Consider the following 13,398-nt stretch of genomic DNA (forward strand, 5'->3'; position numbering starts at 1 on the left):
GAGATCAGAGATCAGAAATAGAAAAAGACAAGGGCTCAAAGAGTTTGAGAATTGTTCTGGGGCCTCAGAGAGGCAGGCTCCTGTGTTATGGAGACAACACAGGCAGGACCAGTGCTCACCCTCTACCAGCTAAGAACTACCCCTAATGGGCAGGTAAGCACTTCATCCCTCTCAAAAATGAGGTGGGTTCTGCCAACAGCCTGCAGGAGACTGGTGGAGAGCCCAGAACCCAGAAATGCAGATTCGATTCAGGCCTGGCCTCCACTTTGATTTTGTCTTTGAGAAACCCCAAGCAGAGAGCTCGTACAAACCGTTGTGGAGTCCTACCCCTGGAAAAAGATCTAAACAGTATGTGTGACATCTACCATGCTTTTCAAAACACACAGATTCCTGGATCAGGTCAGCGGGGTGGGAAAGGAGATGGAGGGACATGAAGACCAAGATACAACAGATAAACTCATGATAGCAACTTGAACCAGAAGCAAAGTCAGGGGACCAGAGGGTACCAGTGGTCATATGTGCCCTGTCACTTAGCTAGACCTGTGGACACACACACACACACACACACACACACACACACACACACTTTCCTTTTTAGGAAAGAGTAGAAGGAAAAACCTTGTTTGAGAGGCACATACAACTGCTCTTTTAGTAAGTAAGTATGATATCAGCTGGAGTCTGGCTGATTCAGTTGTAGGAATATGTGTATTCAATGCAGGATACACACACGTGTGTAGGCCTGAGTTAGGGGCTTGGCGTGAATATAAGCAGAGCTGGTGATCCTGCCAGCTTGGACCCTCCCTGGGCATGGATTCAGCTTTTGTTCTGATGGTGTAAATAAGCCCTTGGAGTGGAAAAGGAGTTTGGCTATCTTCTGAGAGGGTCAGGAGGCCTTCCGGTATTTTTCATGTCTCCAAATCTCCACATGTTCTTTTGCTTATTGATTTCCCTCAATTCACCTTCCAATGGCTTCTTGCGTCCCTCTGGCCTTGCACTACTCTTGAAAGTGGCCAAAGAAAACTCTTAGGTGTCAGCCAGTCAGCATGGAGAGGTTCTCTTTCATCCCCTGAGTGTCTGGAGATGCGAGTTTAATGAGAGGCATCGACCTTTGAATTATACAAATGGACCTCTTTAGCAATCACTTCCCTCCCCAGTCCATACCCACCCTCGGCTTTTAATCTTCTCAATTATATTTCCTTCCCATTGATTACTACTTTGCCAACTTCCAGACTGAGCTTGCAGTAAAACCTCAGCTGCACAGGTAATGCAATTTCTTTTCGAGCCTGACGCCGGCATAGCACCTCCTGAGGGGCCCACAGGCCCACCCCCACCTCTGACTCTTTTGGGTCTTGGCAGGTCCATTGGGCTTCAATTGCTTTTGCAAGATGGCTCCTTCCACCCGAGATCTGGGCTGGTGGCGAGGAGGACAAGTTTCTCTTGTGAGCTGGAAGGCTCAAAGCTGAAGGAGATTTGCAGATGCAGGTGGGGCCATCAAGACCTTTGGCCTCTGACAGACAGGCCCGGGGGCGGGCAGGTGATGCGTCTGGGAGCCGAGAGCCCTGGGTTCCTTTCTCAATTCTGCTCTGACATTTTCAGCGACCTTCCCTGAACCACTTAACTTTCTGAGCTTTTCCTTTGGTGCCATCTGTAAGGGGGAAGACAATGGCACTTGTCTGTGAAAACGCTTTGAGGGATAGCGCATAAAAGACGCAATGTATAAAGCAAGAGATGAGCGCGGTTTCCCATAAATAGCCCCTTGTTTGCATCTGCGAGAGGCCAGATTTGAAGGCTAAGACGAGAAATTGAGAAATTTCCTTGATATCCGAGGCCAGGCAGAGGACGTGGCTCAGGACCAGTGAGAAATCCTTTTTGTGGCTGGGGGCTCCTGAGAGGCTGCCGGGATGTGAGCTCAGCAAGGGGCATGCTGGGAATTGGCTGGCAGAACAAACAACTCTGGGGTCTCTGCACCCAGGAGCACTGAGGGCCGGTATCTGGAATAGCCAAGTATCCTAACAAGCAGCAAGGGCATGTGGGAGCGGTTTTAGGGGCATGAGGTTGGGGGGGGGGGTGTCGGTGGGGGGGTGCCTCCTTGTGATTTACCAGCATTGACGTGGGGACGCGGGAGGGGGGCATGGGAGGAGGGAGTCAGAGAAGTTTGGGGACATTTTCAAAACTGGAGGTCGTTCAGAGGAAATTACTCAATAAAAACCAGGTTTCTTTAACTGAATAGATCAATTTACAGCTCATAAGGTGGAAAAAGTCTGAGACTTCAAGATTCTGGCTGGGTGGGTCTCCTACGGTTTCCTCCCTTGGCAAAGGCGCTGTGGCTTTGGCTCTCCCACCCTGGGTACCCCTTCAGCAGCCTTCAGGGCCAGCATTTTTCTCTCATCTTGTTTCCTTCTCTCTCTGCTACTTACGTTTTTTTCTGGTTAGGATTCTTTCCCTCCTCCTTTCTTCCTCCAGGCCTCCCACTCCCAGCTCCCGCCTCCCTGCAGCCCACTCAGAGAGGCCCCTATCAGCTTTGCTCTCCTGATGACACGGATTCTTTTGATTCCTCCTCAGCTGCCTCCCCCTCTGTGCTGCTAAGCAAAACATTCTTCTCCCCTCTAGTCTCCCCTCAGGTCCCTAAAGCACCCCCACCCCACATGTTTTCTTTCCTATGTACTTTCAGCACCCCAGTGGTTCTCCCTCTTTGTTTATTACCTTCCAGTCTTCCTCCTGGGCTATTCCTGTGGCCTGTCTCTGCAGTGCCTGCTCTGATTCTTCAAAAGCTTTCAGTAACACCAACACCTAGTGACTGGACTTCTTTAAGTTGGATGCTACCCATGTAGATGTTGGAAGGCAAGATCAGCTGGAGATGGACAGGCCCAGCGGTCCTATTATTCACCCACTCATGTATCTGCCATCTAGTCCTCCATCCTTTCTTCTCTCCTCGTATCTACCCATCCATTCACCTCTCTAGCTGTGGACTCAGGTAGCCATTCACAGGTGGCAATCAAAACTCAGCATAGCTTTGATCTACAGAGCTCAGTAGGAGAGGTGAAACATAAATACTTATTAAAACACAAATCTGTGGCAACAGCTAAGGAGAAGCATGCCAAGAGAACACTCCACTGGGATCTGATTGGAGAATTAAATGGAGACCGGAAGGCTTTGAGGGAATTCTGCATGGAGCAGTCTTAGGAAAGATTACCCTTATGGCCCCTAACGAATCTTCCCATGGCTGCCAATGTTGCTCATTCTTCCAGTTCAAGTCAGAGCTATTAGGCCACAAGTGTCAAAAGTAACATATGTTATGAAAAAAATTAAGAGTGAATTGAATATACCCAGACTCTGATGTTAATAGGTATCAATCCTTCTCCAGGCACAGATCTTACAGAGCAGTGGCTTTCAACTTTCTTAGCGCAGGAGGCCTTCAAGGTTTCACGAGGAACAATGTTCCTTGTATTGTGGTGACCCCCAACCATAACATTATTGTTGTTGCTACTCCACAACTCTAATTTTGTTACCGTAACGAATCTTAATGTAGACATCTGATATGCGGGATATCTGATATGTGACACCCCTCCCCCACAAGGGTCGTGACCCTAGGTTGAGAACCAATGTTGTGGAAGCTAGAAAGAACCTTGAGCACTGGAGGGGAATGCATGAGGAAGAGTCTCATCCTTACGAATGTCAGCATCCTACACACTGCCAGGAGGTCTCTAAGGGTTGGGAATGCAGTACCTATTCCCTCCCTGGCTGGCCCAGAAAACTCCCCCTTCTTCCCTGGGAGCCCAGTGCTTCCATAAACTCAGGAGACTAGACAGTTGTAGAAACCTATCACCTCTCCTTCCCCTCTCACTGGCATCAGTCACAAATCCAAGGCAAGCACTGGCTTTCATGGTTTGATGGCCTCGTAATTGTTATTGGAACTTGCGTCGGATGGATTTACGGTAATGAACTCACCTAACAGCAAAGCTTCGGCAGGAGTCCCTGCAGGCAGGGTCTTGTCTGAGTAAAGATATTAGAAAACCACTCTGTGAAGGGAAAAGCAATACCCGCTTGTGACTTTGAGTTTAGGACAAATACTGTTTGGGTTTTGCTATTGGCCTCAAGCTCAAAATGCTACGTTGGCCTGTTGCTAGCTCACAAGGATTTTGGCCAAGGCTGTATTTATTTTGGCGTCAAATGTATGTATCCCAAGCAGCTTGTGTGTTTCTGGGCATGTGCGTTATGAGCCTGTATATGTTATAAACTCCAAATCTTTTGAACACAAGCTTTCGTGCTCTTTTTACAGATTCTTCTGGCCCAGAGTACTGGCAACTGGCAGGGAGGGCAGCCGTGTGCATTAACGAATTGCTTTCAGGCCACCCCGCCCATTACAGCCACTCTCTGGCTTGGTCAACCTTGGCATTCAGTTCTCTGGCCTCCCTGGATTCTGATCCTGTTGAGTTATGGGCAAAGGAGATGGCTCCTGCTCAGGAGAGGGGGCTCTAGGGACAGTGGGTGCTTTCTGTAGCACCTCAATCTGCAGGCAACCCCTCGAGAGTGCTTCAGAGATGGAGTTTGCTGCTGGAGCAGGGCAGGAAGGCCCCATGCTTTTGTGGCTTGGCAGTAAGCAAACAACTGCTTTTTTGTTCTCTCCCCAAATGATTTGCCCAAACAAAAGGCAGCTGTCATGAGGAGAAAAGTACAATTTTTCCAGAGTTTGCCCCTTTCAGAGCCCCACCACACAGCACACTTTCTGACTGTGCATTTTCATCAACTCGGGGTCAGATTTCCCACCTAGAAGGCAGGGTTTGCTGCTTTGGGATGTAAAAGTCACCTTTTGTCTCTCCCAAGAGGGTGTCCTCAACAGGACACCATCAGAGCTAAAGGTAAAAGTTTACAGGACAGCACCTCCCCTCTCCCAAATCCTGAAGGATTTCCAACCCTGCATGCCATGATCCTAGCACTGCCCTGGCACTGACCTTTGGACAGACGCTTGAGTTCTGAAACAGGCAAGTTTGCCTCACCCAAACTTCCATTTCTTTAGACAGTTTAGAAGTCAGATTTTCTGGGTAACAAAGGATTGTTACTGAGTTGAATGTCATCTTTTAGAAAAGACACAGCTTATCGATTTGTATCTTATTAAAATATGGTAAAATATGCTGAACAATAAAATTAAATGATATGGAATTTAATCCTCCTCAGAGGCTTGTTGGGATTAGGGCACGTTCTTATCTGAGGTACACACTCGCCACAATCTGCAGACTTGGGCCAAATGTCAGCTTCTGGGTTAAGGATGGCTTGCCCCTTGGCCTGGGCTTTCTCACCCAGCCCTGAAAACCCGGGGCTGCCTGTCTGCTTTCACAGTCCTCTCAGAGCTTGCAGGCACCAGTGTTTCCTGTTGGCACTTTGGAGTCTGAATACATTCCAGAATTTCAGAAAAGTTGCAAAGAGGGGACAGAGATTCCTCTACACCGGAATTTCCCAGCCTTTCAGGCATTTGCCAACGTTTTCCTTTCTAAGTGTCTCCTGATGACATCAGAGGCACCTGCTGTGCTGTCCAGGTATAGTGAACTTGACAGGCAAACCGGGAAGGAGTTTCCCACAGTAGTTTTTGATTCCTGGAGTGTGATGGTTCTCCTAAAGAATGCTATATCTCCTTTATACACCCTTTCCAATTTACTGCAATTGCTAGGTTTTCCTCTCCCAACATATATATGTATAAAATTCATATATTAAAACATATATTGATAAATAAGTTTATGTGTGTATATAATATACATATGTATCTGTAAAATTATTTTTAACCATTTGAGAAGAAAAATACAATGCTTTTTTACCCTTTAGTACTTAAAAAGCATTTCCCCTCTCTTTACAAACAACTCTCTTTAGAAAAATATTTAAACTTTTCAAGTAGTGCATGGCTGTAGGTTTCTGAAGATCAGAAACTTCGGTCTCAAGCATCTTTGAAGACTGAGTACCAGGAGAGAGGTGAGCCTGGCTATTATCAAAGGATAAATTTCAAGATGATATTGCATATGTTATGCATTTGTTATGATTAAAGTTTTACTTTCACATAAGACTTATAGGGACACACGCATACACATATATATGGTGTCCTATGTATAATAGTGTGAAATAAGTTGCCATTGGCAAGTTAATGAAAAACTTCAGGTTGATTATTCAATCAAATGATTCTCACTTTCAGTAGATTAAAAGACCCTGGGTAGAAAATTTGCAGATTCAAGAAGCTGTTTCAATAGCAGTAAACAAAACAAGTGAGACTCGGTGCTGCTTTTGTGAAACGTCTCTGCTCATCTTTCAGGAGCATGCGTATCAGCTTGCCATTCTAGTCTGCATCTCCATGCCCTTTGCTAAGAACCAGAAAGATTTTCAACTTGAACACGTTCCTGTCTTTAGTAATTGATCACAAATATTCATTGGCAACCTTCCATTTGACAAGAAAACAGAACTTTGTGGGGTTTTTTTTTTCTTCTTATTTTCTATGTGCTAAAACCTGTGTTAACCAACCCCCATTTTCTTGAATTCTTGGTTGAAAAATGACTGCTTTATGTCCCGAGAAGCTTCACAAGTCATTAGTTAATATGTAGATCTTTGGGACAGATTTGTGTGTGTGCGTGTGCGTGTGTCCACTCACGTGTGTGTTACAGAATGAGCAGATATAAATGAAGATTCCAGGAACTGGAATGACCCAAATGGGACCACAGGGATTTGAGATCATGTATATGCATATGCTCAGCATGAATGAACCCCCGTTCAAAAGACATGTGACCTGTATGTTTATGTTATACGTTCATTGACTTTGAGACAAACAATTTTGCTGACAGAAATTTCACCAACAATGGCAGAATGCTTCTTGATTGTCCTGAATATACAAGAGGGAAAACTGTTGGTATTAGGCATTCTGAATGTTATTTAAATCTTTTCTTCACCTTATTGTAGATGGTGAGACCCCATCATGTCTCCTTTGAAATTGTTGGTCTCCACACAGGCTTTGGAAGCAACCCCGGCACCAGGTTACCTGAGATTTCATGGTTCCATGGGAGGTTGCTGGAACATCAAGGGGGCAGAGATGAGGTGAGGACTGTAAACTTTGGTGGATACAGAGAAAAAGACTGTTATCAATTAATTTTGTCTAGATCACAGTGTTAACATTTCATTTTCCTTGCTTTGCGCTGATGGGAAAGTTCACTGGATGGGTTGAAGCAAGTGATGGTTACAAGAACTGACCCCACTGAACCAAAGGCTGTGAGGGACTCCAGTGTAAACTTCGTCTTGGAGCTCTGACGTGCTTGGATATCCTGGGAAGGACAGGACTACGTTCAAGTCTCAGGGCAAGGTAGAGGCACAACTAAGATAGCTAAGCCTCAACTTTGAGAAGCAGGGTCCCTTTTGGTTTGATGCTTTATCGGAGAGTTTGATGATTAGTGGGACAAGAATATGTTTTGTTCCTACTTCTACTTCTTCAAAAGAATAGTTTGCATAAATTTAAATATTTTACATGCCATTATTTGAAATGATCAAAGAGTCCAATTAAGAATCACATTAATCTCCAGAGACTAAGACACAGGATAGGTGTCTTCCTCTATTTCTCGTTTTCATCCTTTTCAGTTGGGAAACAGAGGGCGTGGGTAAAGGTGACGCTTCCCCATGCGCACTGAGCGAGGACTGCTTTCCCAAGTCAGACATCCTAGAAGCTCCTATTACATCACACTTACCCTTAACGCTCAGCCAGTCAGCCTGGGCAAGGAAGGTTGGATTTTTACCTTCCTCTCATGTTTCCAAGGCCTGCTACAACTGTGCTGTGGGCTGCTTCTCCTTCATTCTCTACAAGTGGGAGAGCAATGATGCCTCCACCCTAGATCACCTCCATTGAGATACATCTGTCCTCCAACTCTATAATAGTCCCATGCCTCACATCAGACAACATGGCTCCCCATGGGCTCAATGTAAAAGTCTATACGTAGGATGTGTTAACACACACAGCGCTTTAGCGTACGTAACATGAACATGGCTTTAAAACTGACTCTCTGTGGTAAGCTTAATTTTTTTTTCAAATTTAGTCGACTATAGAAGGCATAGTGAAAAGGATAAGATCCAAGATACCCTAGATTAATGACAATAATGGCAACTTAGACTATGTTTTCATCTTGCGGCAGGAAGATGCAGCAGCCATGTGGGTGGATACAATTAGCTAGGGTGTGAACCACGTGGGGTCTAGCCAGTGTTAGAGCTCCCTTGCCTATGTGAGTAACAGTGGCCAGGGGAAGGAGAGGCTCAAAATGCTGGCAAAAGCTATGTGACAGACCACTTTAAGAGTGATTATGCTCCCTGGTTGGACACTTTCTTCGAACTATAGGTCCTGAACCAATAGAGTCCAGGAGCGAGAAGTGATAAGCTCTAGCAGTCAGGGCTGAATGAGGTTCTGGTGAACTTTGATCTGTGACAGGTATTCTCTAGCTGTGGAAGGAATGGTGCTAATTACAAAAACTTGCTCTTGGCTCTGCTGCCTCCTGTGGGACTCCTGGTGGGTAAGCCTCCAGGATCTGCCTCACCTCCCAGTGTAGCCTTTTATATAAATGCTAAGAATCTGAACTGTGGTCTTCATGTTTCTAAAGCAAGCAGTTTACTTCTGAGCTATTTACCCAACCTGAGGCCAGTTTTTAAGAATATTTTGTATTGTGTTGATTTTATAATATAATTACGTAATTTCCCCCCTCCTTTCCCTCCATCCAAGTCCTCACATGCACCTGACTTCCTCTTTATCAAATTCGCAGCCACTTTTTCTGTAGTTGTTGTTATAAAGATATATATCATATATACTTCTAAATGCATAGAACACCCTCATCAATAAATCTATTTTTAATTGACAAGTTTAAAAGTTTTCAGAAGTGATCTGATCAGTGTCTTTGCTCCATCTTTATCCCTGCATTTCTTTTGGACAGGATTAATTTTGGGTCAAACGTTTTGTAGATGGGTTGTTGTCCCCATCCCCCCGCTGGAGGTCCTGTCTGGCTACTGGAGGTCTCTTCAGGTCCCATATCCCCGCTGTTGGGCATCTCTGCTAAGGTCACCCGCATTGATTCCTGGGAGTCTCCCTCATCCCAGAGATTCCTAGAGATTCCCTCCCCACTCCACCCCCCACGTCAGGCGGTTGCACATTTCCATTGATTCTCCTGGCCCTCTGGGACTCTTTCCTGGTTTCCCTCATACTTAATCCTGCCCCCCTATTCCTATCACTCTTCCTTCTCTTACATAAGTCCTTCCCTCCCTCTGCTTCTCCTGGGTATTCTGAACCTTTTGGCTAATGTCCACTTATCAGTGAGTACATATCAGCATGTCCTTTTGGATCTAGGTTACCTCACCCTGGATGATATTTACATTTGCCTGAAAAATTCATAATGTCCTTGTTTTTAATATCTGAATAGTATTCCATTGTGTAAATGTGCCATATCTTCTGTATTCACTCTTCAGTTAAGGAACATTTGGGTTGCTTCCGGTTTCTGGCTATTATAAATAAAGCTGCTATCAACATTGTGGAGCAAGTGTCCTTGGGGTATGGTGTGGCATCTTTTGGGTGTATGCCTAGGAGTGGTAAAGCTGAGTCTTTAGGTAGGCCCATCCCATAGGCAGACAGCAATCCCTCACACTATTAATCATGCTATGTTGTGTTTGCAGACAGAACCTAGCCCTCTGGGAGTCTCTAACCCAGCAGCTGACCCACAGACAAACATTGGACAGAGGTTGAGGACCCCGGCGAAAGAGTTTAGGAGAAGGATTGAAGACCCTCAAGGAGATGGCAACCACATAGAAAGACCAACAGTGTCAACTAACCTGGACCCCTGGGAGTTCCCAGAGACTAAGCCTAAAGGACTGATCTGAGGCCCCCCAGCACATATGTGGCAGGGGTTTGCTAATGGCCTCAGTGGAAGAGAATTCGTCTAATCCTGTAGAATCTTGACGTGCCATGGTGGGGAAATATGAGGTGGTGGTGGTGGTAATGAGGAATGCCCTCTCCAAGGCAAAAGGGAGAGGAGGTGGGGGAGGAACTCTATAAGAGGGGATGGAGAGGGGGCAGCATTTGGAATGCAAATAAACAAACAAACAAACAAACAAACAAACTGTTCATCTCTTTGGACCCAGAATCTCCTTAAGACACTGATATAGATATATTTAAGGCAATCAAGAATTATGTCATTTCCCTTATTCATCCACACACATACTTAGCCCAGGCATTTCCGTCAATGTACATTAGAAAGATGATAAAGTAATGTTTCTGTAGAGATGTCTTCTTCTGAAGTTTTGTGTTTGGCCAGTTGGTCGAGGCTGAGCTCCTACTCCTTTCTGGTTCTGGGGGATATAAGGTTATAGTAAGGAACAGAGAGAATGGGCCTCTGCTTTAAGGGAATTAATTGCCTTGGATGGGTTTCAAACAACCAGTCTCGGCAGAAGGCAGGTATTGCTTCTGCTAGGACAAGGAGCTCTGTGGAACTTTAAATGGGAATGGTTTTTGATGTCCCCTCCCTTCTAGACACTCCAGCCTTCAGGTAGAAGAGAATTAAAGCTGTTTTGTTATTTAGCAGGATCAGATCCTGTTTCTGGCTTTTTAGCTACTTCAGCTAAAAAGCATTAGATTCCCCCAAGAGATAAGGCGCTCTCTCAGAGACTCTGGACAGTATCTCACCTCTGAAATGCCCTGAGCCAGGAATTTAAAGCTTGAAGCACTTCTTTTACTTTTAACTCCCCATAAAACTGGGGGCTTAACATGGTGACCTTTGGTCTTGAAAACCAGGGAAGTGAAGGCCTCCCTGAGCATGCTTGCCAGAGGGGCCCACAGAGACAGGACAGCAGCAGCCAAGCCTCCTGGGCAAGCATCTGCTGGAGGAGCTGAGAGCTTTGAGGGGGCATCATAGCCCTAACTTCTCCTGTAGCAAAGCCCTCGATGAACAGTTCCAGAGGGATTGAATGAGCTAATCTGCAGGATGTACATGGGCAGTCCTTACAAATCAGGAGAATTCACATAAAATTTTTTTTGCCCTCTATCAGAAAGTCTAATAATTTGAGCTGGAAGACATAGGTAGTGGCGATTGTGAAGTAGGCACTTTACAATCATCCACATGTCCTCTACCTTCTGATCAGCCACAATGCTGGAAATGCTTGTGTTTTCACCACCTTTGGGCTATCCACTGTTGACCTTAAGAGTTTATGAACCCCGTTCTAACCCCTTACTCAACCTTCCTCAGGGCCAAAGCCCAGTAGAAAGTGAGAACAGTGGAGTAACTGCCTCTCAAAGAGAGACCTCTGAATCCCTGTCCCAAGCCAGTCAAGTCTTCCCAAAGCAATGTTTGCCAAGGGTAGAGCCACAAGTCAGCAATTCAGTAATTAACAAAAGAACAAGGCAATCAACCACTCTAAGACAAAAGCCTTGCAAGCCTTTAGGCTAAACCAGGCACTAACTCCCCCAGGGAATGTCCCATAGTCTGTAATAAATTACTCTCTGACCCAATAGACAGCAGAGAGTCTCCAGCTCATACCTTCCTGTAAGCTCTTCCCACCACAAAACTCATCTCTATTTTGTTTGCTTGTTTGCTTATTTGTTGCTGTCCTCCAAGATAAATACATCACTGGTGACCGATTGTTTCAGATTATAGCCTCCAGTTCTCTGTTACTCCCCTTAAAGGGCGGAGAGGGGGACTACTCCTCATGGGTGTTGGCCAAAATGCCACTTCCTTTCTGAAACAGGGTGTTGATGTGAATAATAGATGGGACCTTCAGGCCCTGGTCATTGGAGGCCTATGGCTTCATCTTCACTCTTTCCCCTGGACCAAACACCTTAGTGGAAGTCACACACTGTGTTCTGAGGACACCCAAACAGTGCATAAAGAACTGAGACCTCCTGCCAAAAGCCAGCTTCATGCCAGCAGTTCATCTTGGATGTGGATCCTCTGGTGCTAGTAAAGCTTTGGCTGGCTACAGCCCTGGCCCAACTGCAGTGATAGCTAAAACTCACAAAAAGCACTGAACAAAAACCTTTCCAAATTCCAGATCCTCACAAAGTCTGTGAGAGGATACACAGTCATTGCTGTTTAATGTGACTGAACCTTGGGCTAATTTATTATACAGCTATGTTACTGCAGGTGTTAGGGTTGGGTCCTGGGACCTGAGAGGCCTAACAGCATAGGCTCAACTACATGCCCTACTCTGCTAAGTAGAAACAAATAATACTGAAAAGCAGAAAAAGGTTTGTGTCTCTAAGGTGGCCACAATGGAGAAGGAACAATAAATAGGTGTAGTGATTGCTCGATCCATTTTCCCAGTGCTGACATGAAGCTTGGCTTTAAATCAAGCAAAGGGTATGTACAATTCAGTAGCCCTGGCCAAGGTGTGGTCTTGCCCACTGCTGTCCCATTGTCTCACTACAGTCTCTCCTGCAAGGTGCCCTGACAGCTCCTCAGAGCTGTATGGGGATCCTCCAGTAGCTGGTACAAGTCCTTCCTCTGGCTGCCACCAGGGTTCAGTTCTCCCTCCTCCAGAACCATGAGTCTCCTGGGGAGATTCTAATTCCTGGGGTGTCCTTTGGCCAAAGGGAAGGTCTCTTCATGTCAAGTAAGTCACAACAACATATAGCTAGTGCAGTGACCAGGAGACAATCCTGCCTTTTACTCTGCCCCAACTACTACTCAAGCCTGTCAGGAGAGCAACGAGACAGAGGAGAGTGGAGAAGAAGCTTGGTGAATGTGATGGTCCCACTGTGTGATCTGGCTGTAGACCAGCAGGCATTATAAAGCAATCTCTTTACGTTTTCTCCCCAGCAGTTTTACTGGGCAGCTAGAGCACACGCTGTCTCCTCTCAATTGGAAGATGAAAAAAAAAAAAAAACCGCAGGCAGTTTCGACAGCATCTGGGATAATGGCGGGATTAGAACCGTGTCCCTCTGATTCCTCGTCTGGGTTACAGTCATGTAAAGCGCTGCCATTTCCCTTACAGGATTCAGTTAAATTCCACTCAGCATATTTAATGGTAAGAGATAGCATTTACAATGTACTTGGCATGTGGTAAAGCACACACTAGCTGGGAGCTATTACTGTGACTATGCCTACCATATGCCCAGTCCCTTTCTTCCAGTGACCTCAGGCTGGAGAATAGAGTACGTTTTGCTGAGAAATTTGCTTTGAGGAATTTCTCAATAATTCAGCTGCTCTGATGAAAGAAAGAAAGGAAGGAAGGAAGGAAGGAAGGAAGGAAGGAAGGAAGGAAGGAAGGAAGGAAGAAAGAAAGAAAAAAGAAAGGAAGGAAGGAAAAGAAAGGCAGGCAGGAAGAAAGAGGTGGGGGAAGAAAGAGAGAATGTGGGAGGGAGGGAGCAAAGGAGGGAAGGAGGGAGGGAGGGAGGGAGGACTCTGTATCGAA

At 45.7% G+C, this 13,398-nt stretch overlaps 1 protein-coding gene across 6 annotated transcripts in view; it reads left to right on the forward strand.

The window, feature by feature from the left end:
• Window positions 1–10,112, forward strand: part of Ccdc171 (coiled-coil domain containing 171) — a 483,978-nt gene extending 473,866 nt beyond the window's left edge. For 5 of the 6 annotated variants that reach the window (XM_039110657.2, XM_039110659.2, XM_063288311.1 and 2 more), the window contains 2 exons: window positions 6,934–7,068; window positions 9,670–10,112. In XM_039110657.2, the coding sequence (XP_038966585.1) occupies window positions 6,934–7,068; window positions 9,670–9,873 (339 nt within the window). In that variant the 3' untranslated portion in view covers window positions 9,874–10,112. The remainder of the gene's footprint in view (window positions 1–6,933; window positions 7,069–9,669) is intronic. The other variant, XM_063288312.1, reaches the window with a different exon arrangement.
• Window positions 10,113–13,398: the final 3,286 nt, after the last annotated feature.

The sequence above is a fragment of the Rattus norvegicus genome, chromosome 5 (genome assembly GCF_036323735.1).
Source record: "Rattus norvegicus strain BN/NHsdMcwi chromosome 5, GRCr8, whole genome shotgun sequence".
In the NCBI taxonomy this organism is placed as follows: Eukaryota; Metazoa; Chordata; class Mammalia; order Rodentia; family Muridae; genus Rattus; species Rattus norvegicus.